Source organism: Phocoena phocoena, chromosome 4, assembly GCF_963924675.1.
Source record: "Phocoena phocoena chromosome 4, mPhoPho1.1, whole genome shotgun sequence".
In the NCBI taxonomy this organism is placed as follows: domain Eukaryota; kingdom Metazoa; phylum Chordata; class Mammalia; order Artiodactyla; family Phocoenidae; genus Phocoena; species Phocoena phocoena.
In genome coordinates, this window is record NC_089222.1 from 73,465,586 (window position 1) to 73,482,947 (window position 17,362).

The 17,362-nt window shown below is 34.5% G+C and overlaps 1 protein-coding gene across 16 annotated transcripts in view; it reads left to right on the forward strand.

Annotated features, from left to right (window-relative positions):
- Positions 1-17,362, forward strand: part of DLG1 (discs large MAGUK scaffold protein 1) — a 283,484-nt gene that overhangs the window by 222,125 nt on the left and 43,997 nt on the right. For all 16 annotated transcript variants that reach the window (XM_065875942.1, XM_065875943.1, XM_065875944.1 and 13 more), the window contains 3 exons: positions 8,398-8,512; positions 13,494-13,670; positions 16,818-16,887. In XM_065875942.1, coding sequence (XP_065732014.1) covers positions 8,398-8,512; positions 13,494-13,670; positions 16,818-16,887 — 362 coding nt within the window. The remainder of the gene's footprint in view (positions 1-8,397; positions 8,513-13,493; positions 13,671-16,817; positions 16,888-17,362) is intronic.

Here is a 17,362-nt window from a genome sequence, read left to right on the forward strand (position 1 = left end):
CTAATGAAACTTAAAAGCTTTTGCACAGCAAAGGAAACCATAAACGAGATGAAAAGACAACCCTCAGAATGGGAAAAAATATTTGCATATGAAGCAACTGACAGAGGATTAATCTCCAAAATTTACAAGCAGCTCAATATCAGAAGAGCAAACAACTCAATCCAAAAATGGACAGAATACCTAAACAAACATTTCTCCAAAAAAGACATACAGATTGCCAACAAACACATGAAAGGACGTTCAACATCACTAATCATTAGAGAAATACAAATCAAAACTACAATGAGGTATCAGCTCATACCAGTCAGAATGGCCATCATCCAAAAATCTACAAACAGTAAATGCTGGAGAGGGTGTGGAGAAAATGGAACCCTCTTGCACTGTTGGTGGGAATGTAAATTGATACAGCCACTATGGAGAACAGTATGCAGGTTCCTTAAAATCTAAAAATAGAACTACCATATGACCCAGCAATCCCACTACCGGGCATATACCCTGAGAAAACCATAATTCAAAAAGAGTCATGTACCACAATGTTCGTTGCAGCTCTATTTACAATAGCCAGGACATGGAAGCAACCTTAGTGTCCATCGACAGATGAATGGATAAAAAAGATGTGGCACATATATACAATGGAATATTACTCAGCCATAAAAGGAACGAAATTGAATTATTTGTAGTGAGGTGGATGGACCTAGAGACTGTCATACAGAGTGAAGTAGGTCAGAAAGAGAAAAATGCCATATGCTAACACATATATATGGAATCAAAAAAAAAAAAGTTCTAAAGAACCTAGGGGCAGGACAGGAATAAAGACGCAGACATAGAGAATGGATTTGAGGACATGGGAAGAGGGAAGGGTAAGCTGGGATGAAGTGAAAGAGTGGTGTGGACATATATACACTACCAAATGTAAAATAGATCACTAGTGGGAAGTGCCTGCATAGCACGGGCAGATCAGCTTGGTGCTTTGTATCCACCTAGATGGGTGGGATAGGGAGGGTGGGAGGGAGACGCAAGAGGGAGGAGTTATGGGGACGTATGTCTATGTATAGCTGATTCAGTTTGTTATACAGCAGAAACTAACACACCACTGTAAAGCAATTATACTCCAATAAAGGTGTTTTAAAAATAAATAAAAATTCAAATCTAAAAAAAAAATAAGTTAAATTTAAAACTGAATTGCAAAAAAAAAAAAAAACTGAATTGCCCAGAACTCCCCACTCCCCACCCCCAGAAAAAAATTAAGATAGCAAAACCAGATGAAAAGGTATCCCCGTGAACCTCAATATAAAAGCAGGTATAAACAAGCTGTCAACAGCTGTAAGACCCCATGATATCAGCATCTGTACCCAGAGAATCAGTAGAAGAAGCCCAAAAGCCAATCTGTACTCATTTAAAAAACGAGGTGGATCTATTGAGAACTGCCTCTGAAACTATAAGGGTTTTTGCACAATTTACATGTGAGTGCAAGGGATCTGCAGTAAGGTGTGAAGAAGCTGGAGCAGTCTGAGCCCCATGACCCAATTAACCAGCTACAGCTCCCTTTTAGTTCAAAGCCCCACACCAAGGAACAATTACTAGGAATAAAATCCAAATTGAGCAGGATAGGGATAATAGAGCCAAAGGATATAGAAGGTCCAGATGAGTGGGGGGAAAGAAAGCCCAGGAGATCTCACAGTATATGAGATATATCTTTGAACACTTGACAGAAACAGCAAAAAGGAGTTTTAGAGCTGTGGAGATAGAAAAGCCATCCTGATGCAATACTCTTACCTTAAAAAGTTCAGGAAAACTAATTTCTCATAAAAATGAACAACAGAAAAGGATCAAGATTGAATCCAATGGAAACCTATTTGAAAAATGAAAATAAGAATCAGAATAATGTCTCTACAATGAAAGTATGCCAGAAAGACATGCCCACAAAACAAATGAAAAGTATAACCTAATATTGCAAAACAAGTTAAAGGAAAATGAATATATGGAAGAACAACATAAATGAGTTAATAGAACTCAGGAAATTATTAGAAATAAAAATTTTATTTTAAAAATTAAGTTTAACTAGAAGGAGCACACAATAGTTATTTAAAGCAAGTAGGTAAAAAAGAGGAATTTTTAAAAATCAAAAATAAAGAGTTCTTTCCCTTCCGCATCCTGATCAACTTTGTATTAAAGCCATTAGGTGAAGCATAGCAAGGTAATTATGTGCATTGCAGGGCTGGGAAGGTGGGGGACATCTATGGTAAACCGTTAGGACTTAACCATGATGAGGGCTTCCACACAAGCAGCTGTCCTGGTGTGAGGAGTTGGAGCCTGAGCAGAGTGAGATGGTTACACATGGGACTGGTCAGAGCCCAGTCTGGAAAGTAGATGGTACTAGAAGCAGAAGGCTAGTTACATACAGAGAGATTGATCAAAGGAATATATATTTTAAGGGTAATGTTGTCTGTGATTTTCAGTGTTGGAGAAGAGAGTTATAAATATTGAAAGGGAGAAAACTAAATATAGACCATATATTATTAGATTAGAATTGGAGAAATTTTTATGAACATATTTTCAGTTTACATAATATAAACATATAGTTATAAATGTGTATCTATTTTACATATATATATGGAATTCCCTGGCTCTATCCACTGAGAAGGCCTGGGCTCAATGCCACCCCAGTAGCAATGAGCACACCTAAGCCTCAGATCTTAGCTTCTAAATACTATTCCCCATCTAAATTACCAAGGCTGTTTGGATAAATGGCCAGAAAGCAAGGAAATGCTCAAGGAATGATGGAGGCATGTCAAAGGGCACATAATCCAATTTGAAAGGGTTCCCACTGGCCAAATTGGGAACAATTTGAACATCAGATAGATGATAATAATACCTGATAGTAATCCACTGAATAAACTAAGATATCATGGGTCTTTACTAATATAAATAAGTGAATTAATTGAAAGTTTGATGAGAATGGAGATGTGTACATGGTTTCAATAACTTGCTATTTGCAAATGGAAAAAGAGTAATTTTGCAGTAGAGAAACCTGGCAGGCACAACCTTCATCAAGTGCTGAAAGTTTATAGCATCAGTAATGGGACAAATCAGAAATGTATACCACCTGGTAGGGTGCATTGAAAAGAACATACATCTCTTCTGTGACATTCCTGCCAAAGTTGCAGGACTAAATGTGGGAACATCAGACAAATCTAAAGAGACATTCTACAAAATAATTGTCCTCTAATTTTCAATGGTAGCAAGATTACAAAGTCAAGGAGAGACTGAGAAACGGCTCTGACTGGAAGAGACTTTAAAAATATGACAATTTTAATGCCTGTATGCTCTGATATAACTCATGATTTCAAAATGGATACTTTTGCTATTAAGGACATTATTGGGGAAACTTCAGTGGGATGTGAGCATTAGATGTAGTAATGTATTAACATTGCTTTCTTGATTTTGATGGTCTTGTGATTGTATAAGAAAGTATCTTTATTTGTAGGCATTACACACTGAGAATTCAAGAGTGACATCAGAGTAGCATGTTACTCTCAAATGGTTCAGGAAAAAGTTTGTGATTGCTTCAATCTTTAAAAATATATTAATTTTTTAAAAAGAATAAGAAAGGGTTTGAGAGTGACAGATGTAGAAAGTAGGCAGAGAATATTCAACATGCATGTAACAGTCTCAGGAAAAAACCAAAACAGTACAACAAAACAAATAATAAAAATATATAAACAAGAAAACTTTTCTGAAATTAAAAATAATAATTTAAGCTGCATATCGAAAGGACAATCCAGGTACCTAAGGTAATAACCATCACTGAGAAACATTCTTATAAAATTACTGGAATTAAGAGAAAAAATTTGGTGAAATTCCAGGCCCCCAAAAAATGTTTTTTAAAGAAAAGAAAATGAGGTTGTCATCAGAACTTCATCCTCCATCATTTATAAGAGACAATGGAGTCAACATATTTAAGAATCAAAGAAAGAAACTGTGAATCAAACAGGCTTGACATATAAAGACTGCAATCAAATGTATCAACAGAGAATTAGGATGATATTGTTCACATAAACCCTTCCTGAGGAGAAAGAACAAACTTCAGACATCAAAAATGGAAGAGATGCTGACATAAAGACTGGTGTTAGTAATTAAGATAGTTATAAGGAGGGCTTCTCTGGTGGCGCAGTGGTTGGGAGTCCGCCTGCCGATGCAGGGGACATGGGTTCGTGCCCCGGTCCGGGAAGATCCCACATGCCACGGAGCGGCTGGGCCCGTGACCCATGGCCGCTGAGCCTGTGAGTCCGGAGCCTGTGCTCCGCAACGAGAGAGGCCACAGCAGTGAGAGGCCCGCGTACCGAAAAAAAAAAAAAAATAGTTATAAGGAAAAGAATGTATAATATGAAAAAACTGTATGCTATGACAGTTTGGAAAAAATGCAGTTATCAGAAAATGGGGGTAGAATTGTAGATAATGTGAAAATAGAAGGACTTGCCTGGTGGTTCAGTAGTTAAGAATCCAGCTGCCAATGCAGGGGACATGGGTTCAAGCCCTGGTCTGGGAGGATCCCACATGCCACAGAGCAACTAAGCCCGTGTGCCACAACTACTGAGCCTGCACTCTAGAGCCTGCAGGCCACAACTACTGAGCCCATGCTCCGCATCTGCTGGAGCCCGTGTGCTCTAGGGCCTGCATGCTGCAACTGCTGAGCCCATGTGCTGCAACTACTGAAGCCCGTGCACCTAGAGCCCATGCTCTGCAACAAGAGAAGCCACTGCAATGAGAAACCCGCGCACTGCAACAAAGAGTAGCCCCCCCCTCGCCGCAACTAGAGAAAGTCCGCAGGCAGCAACAAAGACCCAATGCAACAGGATAAAAAAAATTAGAATAAACTTTCTGATTGCTTTGAAGTTATTAATATAAAAGGATAATATTTCAAATTAGATCTGGGGAGATTGCTCATAGTAGGGGGCCAAAAACCAAACCAAGAGTTATTAGAACAACAGAATAAAGCTTCCTAATTTTATATTTATATATTTACTTTTATAAATATTTAAATTTTATTTAAATATATTTTATTAAGTATATATAAATATTTATAAGTGTTTTATAAACATTTATTAAAATATAAATTTTATATATATATTTTATATATTCATATAATATGATCCCTTGTTTAGGAATCTAGTGTGCATGTGCATATGTGCGTGTATATATATATATATATATATATATATGTTTATAAATAAACTTAGGAAGGCTTGTCCTTGTGTGTGTGTGTATGTGTATATGTGTATATATAGATGAACAAATAGACTGCACAGTGAAACTGTGTTCCAGTTGCTATTACTTCATAACCACCCCTAAAGCTCAGTGGATTAAAACAACAATCATTTTATGGATTCACTATGTTAGGAATTCCGCCAGAATTTTGGCTTGTATGGTTCTTGTGGCATAGACCGAGGTCACTTAATGGGATTCAGCTGATGGATGAGCTGCTTTGGAAGGTCCAAAATGGCTTCACTCCCCTTGTCTTGGGACTTTGTTGGCACCAGCTAGAAGTTTGGGCTCAGAGAACTATCACATGACCTCTGAAGAGTGGTGCTTTGAGAGTAGTTGGACTTCTTACATGGTGTCTGGCTTCCTCCAGATCAAGCAGCCCATAAGAACCAGGCAAATGTTCCATGGACTCTTCTGTTGTAACCTAGAAAGTCACATATGATCGTTTCTACCACATTCACTTGCTTACAATTGAGTCATAAGACCAGCCCAAATTCAAGAAGGGGATTAGACTCCACCTCTTGTTCAGGGAATGGCAAGGTCACATAGTACAAAAACATGTGGGATGCCAGGCATCTTTGGAATATATAATCTGCCACAAGCTATGTGTATAAAAGTCATGTATATATATATATATTCAACATATGAACATAAAATATAAAACAGAATGAATAGAACTGGAGATCACACAACTTCAATTATATCAAAAGTTAATTCAGCTTAATTGTTACAAGAAAACAATTTTCAGATTTGCTAGTAAAGCAAACTCTAACCCTATATAGTATCTTGTTGTAACAAAGTGTTAGAGTTTAGAAATAAAAGAACCGTATAGCTATTAAAAAAGAATGAGGGACGTCTGTATATGCTGCTGTGGAGCATTCTTACTATTACTGCAATAAGACTATTTATTATTAAATAAAATAAGCAGGGCTTCCCTGGTGGCGCAGTGGTTGAGAATCTGCCTGCTAATGCAGGGGACACGGGTTCAAGCCCTGGTCTGGGAGGATCCCACATGCCGCGGAGCAGCTAGGCCCGTCTGGAGCCTGTGCTCCACAACAAGAGAGGTCGCGGTAGTGAGAGGCCTGCGCACCGCAATGAAGAGTGGCCCCCGCTTGCCACAACTAGAGATAGCCCTCGCACAGAAACGAAGACCCAACACAGCCAAAAAAATTAATTAATTAATTTTTTAAAAATTAAGCGATGTGGAGAAATGTGTATGTTACTGTTTATTAAAGAAGGAGGAACAATACATATATGTGTATGTACATAGACATATAATTATAAAATATATGTATAGTTTAAATATACATATATTAAAATAATATAGAATAAGTATAAACATATTTGTATGTTACATATATGTTTACTTATATTATTAAAAGTGGAAGTATAAACATTTCTTTAAATGTTTATAATGACCAGGACAGAATAGGTTAGGGAGAGAGGGATATTCTTGTTTGATATCCTTGTTTTATAGGTTTGACTTTGGAACTGTTTTACCTACCTATAAAGACAATGAAAAATGCAAAAGCAACCCCTAAAAATTGAAGTTGAAAATTAAAATGAACAAATGAACCTGGATGTATATCCAGCTGGCAGCCTTAACACCTAGGAAGGAACTATTCCCAGTGACTTTAAAACAGTATTCAACTGTATATTCCTAATAAGCCATACTCCAAAAATAAAAAGAACTCGGAAAGGTAATTAACTGTTTTTAGTAATCATGTCATGGTTGTAGTTTTGGTGTTATTTTAAGACTGTTGGGAATATAATATGGGTTAAAACAAGTAAGTCGTGATGGGTCCTCTAATTCTGTTACCCGCATTGTCTTGAGAACCAGGATTCTTCATATACAAGGAAGCATATAAAGTAAGAAGAGATTAAGTAAAAACCTAATGGCCCTAATTTTTAATTAGAAGAACCAGTATAAACTCAGGATTCACTTCATATTTTTAATCTTTATCTTCATCCATCGATCTGTCTGTATCTTAGCTGTGTCTACATAGACTAAAGATTTGCCATGAGTTGATAATTGTTGAATTGTCAGGGATTCATTTTTATTAATCAGTCTACTAATGTTTATACTTTAAATTTTCTATTATATTTTTAAAGGGCAATAAAAGAATATTTTATTACATATTATTGTGAGCATTTAAATATTTCTGAGTTTTTTGATGAATTGTTGCTTCAATTCCTTAATCTTGGTATCCAGAAAACAAGCTTGATGATGTGGTGAAAGGAAGAGTAACTCAGCAATAATCATGCTTACTCTTACTCTGTCTCCTTAAAACTACACACGCTCCAGACAAGTTACTTGCTCTTGCTATAAGACTGGTTTTATAAAAAAAACTAATGGAATCTGACTTGTCTGTTAGTTGTTTATTGTAAGTAGAGAAAAAGGTATGTGTGTATAACCGTGTAATTGCAGTATTTTTGAAAAAGTGCTTAAACTTTTTGTTATTAATAGGTTTGGTAGCTTTTAATGTATGATATAGTTTAAAATAGTCCGTCTTCAAAATCATATTTGTTTTTGTATAAAAAGTATCTTAAATAAAATGTTATTCCTTCAGATTGCTTTTGTGCATCTTAACATTTTGAAAATTTATAAATTATATAAGTTGAAGTAAATTTAATTTCATTTATTAACTTATTAAGGCATATTTTTTACATATTATTGACCCTGCACAAGTTCTATAATTTGAAAATATAGGATTAGCTGATTTCTTCACAGAAAAAGTCAGTAAACAAAGCATCTAGTATAAATTATTTTAGGCTTTTTTTAAGTATAAAAATTAGAATAAATCCTACTTTTTAAAATTTACAGTTAAATTCGACAGTAAAATTGATACTGCTATTTGATGCATGGAAATTGTCCTTTATTAAATGTGATACGAACTTTAAAATAGCACACTGAAAATACTATTTTCAACCAGTTCTAATTCCTGGTACACTTAGAGATTGTTAAGTTTTAAAATTTGCATCTTGGGCCAAATCTTGTATAGATTACTCTTTTAAGGTTCTGACCACATTTAATCAATTATAAGACAGCTTACATATTTAATACTTTATCTTCAAGTAACTTTTTCTTTAGAATATAAAATATGAATTTATTTCTCTTTTTTCTTCCATCAGAATACAGTCGTTTTGAAGCCAAAATACATGACTTACGGGAGCAGATGATGAATAGTAGCATTAGTTCAGGTTCAGGTTCTCTTCGAACTAGCCAGAAGCGATCCCTCTATGTCAGGTAAATTTTTTAAATTTCTGATTATTGCAGTCTTTATGCATGCATGCAGATTCTTTCAGGTTTTTCACCATGACTTAGTTTTACTGTAGAAAAGTGTATTGCAAACCAAGGAAATGTTTTTTTATGATTGATTTCTTGATAGTGTGTCTTTCAGGAGTTGGAGTATTATTATAATTTTATTAATGAAAGTTATATAACCTCTTGAATAATAATAGTATGATAAAGAAATACAAAATAAATACAAACCAGAAAATTTTTTAAGTTGATATTTTACTGGGTGACTAGTGTAGCTTGATATGTCATATCATCCAACACTTCTGTTTACCTGTATCTTTTTATAATAAAATATTCTTCATTTGAGTAACATTTAATTTCTGTAGTAAGTTCCACCAGTTCTTCTGTTTTCATGGCAGTAATTTATCTCTGCCTACCTGGATAGTGTACACCTCTAATTTGTGAGCATTTCTGGGGTCTTGTGGAGTAAATCTTGTTTCAGTATCCTTCTCTTCAGGCACCCTATTTAGAGCTTCCTCTACTCTGCTAAATTTACCATCATCCAAAACCATGTTAAACTCTCTTTCCTCCTTGTTGTCCTCTCTCTTTTGTGTTTGTTTTTGGTGGTGGTGGTGGTGGTGGTGTCATTTTAGTGAGTTTCAGGATGGAAAGGAAATACAAGCATTACCTCAGAGATTTTGCAGGTTTAGTTCCAGACCACTGCAATACAGTGAATATCACAATAAAGCGAGTCACGAATTTTTTGGTTTCCCAGTGTATATAAAAGTTATGTTTACACTATATTGTAGTCAGTTAAATGTGCAATAGAATTATGTCTTTAAAAACAATGCATACCTCAATTTAAAAATATTTTATTGCTAAAAATGCTAACCATCAATGAGCCTTACACAAGTCATAGTTTTTTTTTGCTGGTGGATGGTCCTGCCTCCATATTGATGACTGCTCACTGATCAAGGTGGTGTTGCTGGAGGTTGGGGTGGCTGTGGCAGTTTCCTAAAAATAAGACACCAGTGAAGTTTGCAAACTGACTGACTCTCCCGTTCGTGAACAGTTTCTCTGGAGCATGCAATGCTATTTGACAGCATTTTACCCACAGTCAACTTCTTTCAAAATTGCACTCAGCTCTCTCAAATCCTGCCGCTGCTTTATCAACTAAGTTGATGTAATATTTCCATCCCTTGTTGTCATTTCAATAATCTTCACAGCATCTTCACCAAGAGTGGGTTCACATCTGTAGTTACTTCCTCCGTTGAGGTCTCAAACCCCTCAAAGTCATCAGTGAGGATTGGAATCAACTTCTTGCAAACTCCTGTTAATATTGATATTTTGACCTCTTCCGTGAATCACCAATGTTCTTAATGGCATCTAGAATGGTGAATCCTTTATGGGAGGTTTTCAGTTTACTTTGTCCAGATCCATCAGAGGAATCACTATCATAACTAGTAAGTCTTGAAAGTCAAAATTACTCCTTGATCCATGGGCTACAGAATGGAAGTTGTCTTAGCAGGCATGAAAACAGCATTAATCTCATTTTACACTTCCATCAAAGCTCTGGGGTGACCAGGTACATTGTCAATGAGCAGTAATATTTTGAAAGAAAAAAAAATTTTTTTGAGCAGTAGGTGTCAACAGTGTGCTTAAAATATTCAGTAAACCATGTTGTAAACAAATGTGCTATCATCCAGGCTTTGTTGTTTCATTTCTATAGCACAGGCAGAGTAGATTTAGCATAATTCTTAAGAACCATAGGATTTTCAGGATGGTAAATGAGCATTGGCTTAACTTAAACTCACCAGCTGCATTAGCCCTTAACAAGAGAGTCAGCCTGCCCTTTGAAGCTTGGAAGCCCGGCATTGACTTCTCTCTAGCTATGAAAGTTCTAGATGGCATCTCCTTCCAATATAAGGCTGTTTTGTCCACATCAAAAATCTGTTGTTTAGTGTAACCACCTTCATTACTTATTTAGATCTTCTGGATAACTTGTTGCAGCTTGTACATCAGCACTTGCTGCTTTACCTTGCACTTCTACGTTACAGAGATGGCTTCTTTCCTGAAACCTTATGAACCAACCTCTGCTAGCTTCAAACTTTTCTGCAGCTTCCTCACCTCTCTCAGCCTTCATGGAATTGAAGAGAGTTTGGGCCTTACTCTGGATTACACTTTGGCTTAAAGGAATGTTGTGGCTGGTTTGATCTTCTATCCAGACCACTAAAACTTTCTTAGTGTCAGCAGTAAGGCTGTTTCACTTTATTACTCCTGTGTTTACTCAAGTAGCACTTTCATTTTTTTTCTACTTAGCTAACCATTTGATGGCAAGAAGCCTAGTTTTTGGCCTGTCTTGGCTTTCAACATGCCTTCCTCACTAAGCTTAACAATTTCTACCTGATTTAAAGTGAGAGACCTGTGACTCTTCCTTTCATGTGAACATTTAGAGGCCATTGTAGGTCTATTAATTGGCCTAATTTCAATATTGTTGTGTCTCAAGGAATAGGGAGTCCCAAGGAGATGGGAGGGAGATGGGGAAGCGCCAGTTGATAGAGCAGTCAGAACACACACATTTATCAATTAAGTTACCATCTTATAAGAGCATGGTTCGTGATGCACCAAAATGATTACAATAGTAACATTAAAGATCACCATAATAAATATAATAATAATGAAAAAGTTTGAAATATTGGGAGAATTACCAGAATGTGACATAGAGACATGCAGAGAGCAAATGTCGGAAAAATGACACCAATAGACTTGGGATTACCACAGGGTTATGCCAACCCAACACAGGGTTGCCACAAAACCTTCAACTTGTAAAAAAAAAACAAACACAATATCTGGCAAGTGCAATAAGGTAAAGCACAATAAAATGAAGTATGCCTGTAGATACATGTAGCCAATCTGCCATAGTTAACCAGAAGTCTTATGGTTCTTTTTAGTAAATGTATTTTTAATTTCAAAAGTAAAAATAAAGTTAAGGCTACAAAAGACTACATACAGTATGATACCTCTTTTATAAAGCTCTGAAATAGGTAAAATCATACATAATTACTTAGTCATCCATATGTGTGTGATAAAACCAAACCAACAAAAAAGGGTAAGGAGCAAGGAAATAAACACTGTATTCAGAATGGTGGTTACCTTCTAACAGTGCTTAACTCTTAATCTGAGGGAAACAGGATCAAGGGGAAAAATACATAGGTGAATGTAAATTACTGATAAAAGTTTTGTGTATAGTCTTAGGTTGGAGAGTAGATTAACAGGTATTCATTATATTCTTACGATTAATAGCTCAAGTAAGTATTCCATGAGTTCCTTTTTTTTATTAATCCGAGTACTAAAAGACAAAGTTTAAATGCTAACATAGGGAGTAGAGATTGTGAGTGATTTCTTCGTTGCTCATCGGTAATATAGTTGTGTTGATTTTGTAATTCAAAAGATTAATTTATGATAATAAAAATGTTGAGATGTAGTATTTTCCCTTTTCTGAATATCCTGTGGCATTTGTTCTACCTCTTAAGGTACTTTATTTGCTATTTTATATTCTGTTTATTTGTATCTTCATCATCTTTGTCATCTTAATCTTTGTCATATCCACTTAATTACCTTTTTAAATAAATATTTAGTAAATTACTAACTATATCAAACCTTTGTATTATTTGAAGTTAACTATACTTTTCCAGTAGAAAGACGTTTCCTTAGTTAGTATTCAGAATTTATTGAAGTAATGACTTCACATTTATATCATTTATAATCTTTATCTTACAGTTGTAGAATTCTTTCTTCAAATAAAATCCAATGTATTGGATATGTTTTAATATATGTTTAAGTAAACCTTCCCACTTTTGATTCTCACCTACTTCCTTCACACTGTTAGCCACTGAAAAGACTTGAAAGAACACATTTGAAAACCATTAACTAGTTCATTCATTTAGCCATCAAATAATTTCACCCCTCTTCAGTTTTACTTCAAGAGATAGTCTTAAGAGTTGGGTAGCATAAAAAGGAATATGATTTGTATCCTAATTTCCCATTGCCAAATTAGAACAAAAGAATGAATAAATTATATTATAAATGTAATTCCTGGGATCCTTCCTGTACTCTTGTTAGAGGTTTTTTGAATATAAGAATTTAATTTGTCACCATTCTAAAGCAATTATACTCCAATAAAGATGTTAAAGGAAAAGAATTTAATTTGTTTAAATATTGTACACTAATTAAGTATCAGGACACTATTTTCTTGTTATCAAATTTTAAAATATTCCTAACATTTTGCAATTACTATATTAAATTAATACAGTATTTTTTCCAGAATGGTTGGCAACTGTTAAAGTCATCATATCGTCATCTGTAGTTAGTTTTCATCATTGTTATTGACTCTGAATACCCCATTAATTATAGTTTTATGAACAAATGAAAGGAATAGTTAACTGGGAAAATAATCACTCTGTTGATCTAGTATTAAAGTCCACAAATGATGAATCAGATCAGTCAGGGAATTTGTTTACCCAAGTGTGTCTAGTCAAAGAGAAGAGTCTCTTTTAATATTTACTTTATTAATTTAGAACAACTGACCAGATTTGTCTTCATTTTAGAATTCAATACAGGTTGCCATTGGATTGTACTAAAAGTATTTTTTTTATTTCTCATACAGTATTGAGAGAAATAAGGTATTTTATCTATTAACATAACAAGTTAATTTTGCTATTTCTTTTTTAGTCTCGTTGTCTTCTTGTATTGGATTGGCCGAAAAGTTCTTTCGGGCTTTTCTGTAACATCTCACGGAAAAGCCCAAGCAAACTTTTTGGTCAACCCAATAATATAGCACAAAATTGAGCTTGGCATTATTCTGCCTACCATGGTACATTGTTTAATTATCTACCTAGATTATATATATATTTTTAGGATCCTGTTTATTTAATATTCATAATATCATTATAAGAAATAATTATGGACTTTTTTCTTCTTAATCTAGGGCCCTTTTTGATTATGACAAGACTAAAGACAGTGGCCTTCCTAGTCAGGGATTGAACTTCAAATTTGGAGATATCCTCCATGTTATTAATGCTTCTGATGACGAATGGTGGCAGGCCAGGCAGGTTACACCAGATGGTGAAAGTGATGAAGTTGGGGTGATTCCCAGTAAACGCAGGTAAATATAAGTCTGTTACAGTTTTACCACTTGAAAATTGGACAACATAAATAACTGCTGTTTCTTTAAATTTCTTTTACTGAAGTGGTGATTTTATGCTCAGTTTTATATATTGTGTTTCACAACCATTTAATTTTATTCACCTTATGTTGTAACCAATGACATAGTAAGAGAATATGATGCCCCCAAATAGAAATTTCTCTAAAACTCCTACTAGTTGCTAAAAACAAAATGAGTATATTTTAAGTCACTGTGCCATATATCTATACCAGTGGAGGGAGAGAGAATTAAAAGCCTCTGTAGTTTTCCCATGTAGATGGTGTTAAAACCTAAATTTTCAGGAGTTTTGATTGTGTGAATTGCCTCCTCCTCCAGACTTAAAAAATGAAAGCATTTTAAGTAAATGCAAAATTTTTAGAAATATCTAAGAATGTGTTTCACATCTCTTGTTTTCTTGTTTAATTTAAAAGTATCCATGCATTCACTGCTCTTCCCTCTTTGCTTTTAACTATTTATTGTAGTGATTTACTCACTGGTACATACTTAACCATCTAGTGGCAAAAGTGGTTAAGTGCAGATTGTCTTTGAAAAGGGTGATCCCAACTTAGAACCCCCTCTAAGGTCAATGAAATGCTATTCAATGTCTACTTCTATGGGAAAGGTATTAAAACATCAGTTCATAATTTCCTCAAAAGAGCTTATTTATGAGATCTGATTCATCCAAATCATTGCCTAAAACTTAAAAGTTTTAAGATAGCCAGTAAAAATTGTCAGTGAAACATTAATGTTTATTATAGCCAGTTAATTCACTTCAAGTCAACCTTATGACGTAATAAACTTGTTCTTTTCATATTAATAAGTTGGACTTATTTTGTTAAGAGTCTCTAAAATCGATACTTATGCCAAATCATATGCCTGTTTATAAACCTCTCTACCTTATATATATTTGTACACCTGTTTTTGGACATTGAAGAGTAGAAATGTTAAAATATTGCCAAGGTTTGTAATTGTGGTTTTGGAATTTATGACTGTTGTTGGCTAGATCCATATTTTTAGCAAGATCCAACTATTTGGCTGGATCTTACACTTGGTGGCAACTCCTCTTTTAGCAATGCAGCCCTCAGCTGCATAACTTTTTTGCTGGAATAGAATGTAGTATACTTTAAATCCAGAAATGCTTCCACTGTGCCTTGTTGAGTCAATAGAAACCTCACATCTTAAATACCAAGGTCAGAGTTCCTAAAAATTGTCTTTATCCCTTGGAGTCTTATATCTTGTAAAGGTTTTACATGTGCTTGCAACAAATGAGAAATACAGCTGACTTTGGTAGAAAGAGATATTTTTCATTTTGTGTATAAAAATTCTGTAAGGTTGGATTTTGAAGCCAGAAGTGATAAAAGAGATGAGATATACCTTGAGACCTCTACAGATCCCCAAATTCATGACTAATATTATAGAATATAATTTTCCTTCCATAAAATGCAGTATGAAATCACAACTAATTATGCCATTTCATTCTTCAGTGTATTCTAAACTTGTATTTTCTTAAATAGAATGATATCTTTCTTAGACCTCTTTATGTCTAATAATAGCACAAGGAATTGTAGTTCCTACAATCCTTAGCTTTCTTTTGGGAACAGTGTTGACAAATAAACACAATTGAAGTCACTCAGCTATTTAGCGAGCAAGATAATGATTAGAAAACAAAACCATTTTGAGTTGTAAATGTTTACTCACTAAATGTTAGTTTTTCAGTGCCCTCAGTAAGTGCCTAGGCAGAATTATAAATTAATTATTCATATCATGGACCCTCAGGATTGCTCTGGAATAGAAAAAGCAAGTTTTAAATCCATGACTGCTAGGGTTCTTCTGTACCCATGGTAAAACTGTATAGCTAGATAATAAAAAATGAAGATATGCATTTATTCATAGACTGTTTTGGTACATTTTTCTGCTATATACTAATGTAATTGCTATGTTGAAATCAAGGATTTGTAAAGCTTAATTTATATGAAATTTTGCACGATTCATATTGTAACAATCTACACGATTGCCGATTGTACATTTGTTGTAGTTTTGTTTGCTTGCTTATTTCAAAGGTAACATCTTTAACAAGGTTTAAAATTCAAAAGATTTAAAAACTATACAGGCTGTCTCTTAACCCTGTTCCCCAAGCACCCATTTCACCTTCTTAGGGATAACTAAGGTTACCAGTTCTTCTGTATCCTCCCAAAGATACTTTAAAACTCTATTTTGGGGACTTCCCTGGTGGTCCAGTGGCTAAGACTCCGCACTCCCAAAATAGGGAGCCTGGGTTCGATCCCTGGTCAGGGAACTAGATCCCACATGCCTCAACTAAGAGTTTGCATGCTGCAACTAAAGATCCTGCATGCTACAACTAAAGATCCCACATGCTGCAACTGAAGATTCTGCATTCCGCAACTAAAAGATTCTGCTTGCCACAACTAAAGATCCCACGTGCTGCAACTAAAAGATACCGCAACAAAGATCCCGCATGCCGCAACTAAGACCCAGCACGGCCAAATAAATATTTTCTTAAAAAACCCTCTATTTCGTACACTATAATTGGTTACTTTATGTATTTACACAAATATATCATTGGAATTAAGCTTAATTTTTTTATTTCCCTCCTTTTTATTTTCAAAATTTTCAGAGCTATAGAAAAATAAGAGAAATGCAAGAATAGTACTTAGAACACCCACATATCATCCTTCACCTACTTTCATCAGTTAATATTTTACCCCATCTGCTTTCTCTCTAACACTGAGTTTTTAGCATATATGTTCCATGCTAAGATAACATTTAAACAACAAAACAAATGGAAACCTGGAAAATTGCTAAACTCAGAAGTGATGCTTCATAATTTCAGTGTAATTATGGAATAGAGTGCATATATAAGTACACATACTTGTACTGCATTTTGATATTTCACAAGTGGTTTTGTTTCATAATAAAATGAGCCCTGTATTTCATTTCTCAGAAATTCTTATAAATTATGGGATTCAAATGACTTCTGAAGGCTTTAGAATATAAAAATTCTCCATATTAAAGTCTCAGTTCTGATGATTCCTAGTTAGAACTTTAGATACGTTTATTATAATTAAAAAATAATCTGTGCTTTGCCAGGGTTGAGAAGAAAGAACGAGCCAGATTAAAAACAGTGAAATTCAATTCTAAAGCAAGAGGAGATAAAGGGGTGAGTATGTGAAATCTATTATTTCTAGAAATTAATAATTGAAGGTAATAGGCCTTTTCATAATTCTTGTTTGAGGCACATGATTAAAATGAGAAGGATTTTGCCATAAGAATTAACTATCAACTGCTCTTGCTGTGGTGGCCTACAATAGTAGATATGCTAAAGTAAACAATTTATTAAATTAAAGCATCCATTTCACAGACTTTTCCAAATTATCAAAACTGTCGTTTGATATATTCTTAACAACATACTTTTGGTCGTTATTTTTATAAATGAAATGATTTCAGCCTTCACTCAGATGAACAATTAACTATAAACTTGTGTCACCAGTATTAGCCATGAAGCTAATAAATAATGCATCTGAGAAAATAGGCCTTCCCAAAACTATTAATTAGTTCATAAAGTAAGTTTATGGGTTTTTGCAAGTGAATTTATGGAAATTTTCTTATTTTTTCCCCGTTTATTGCTAATATTA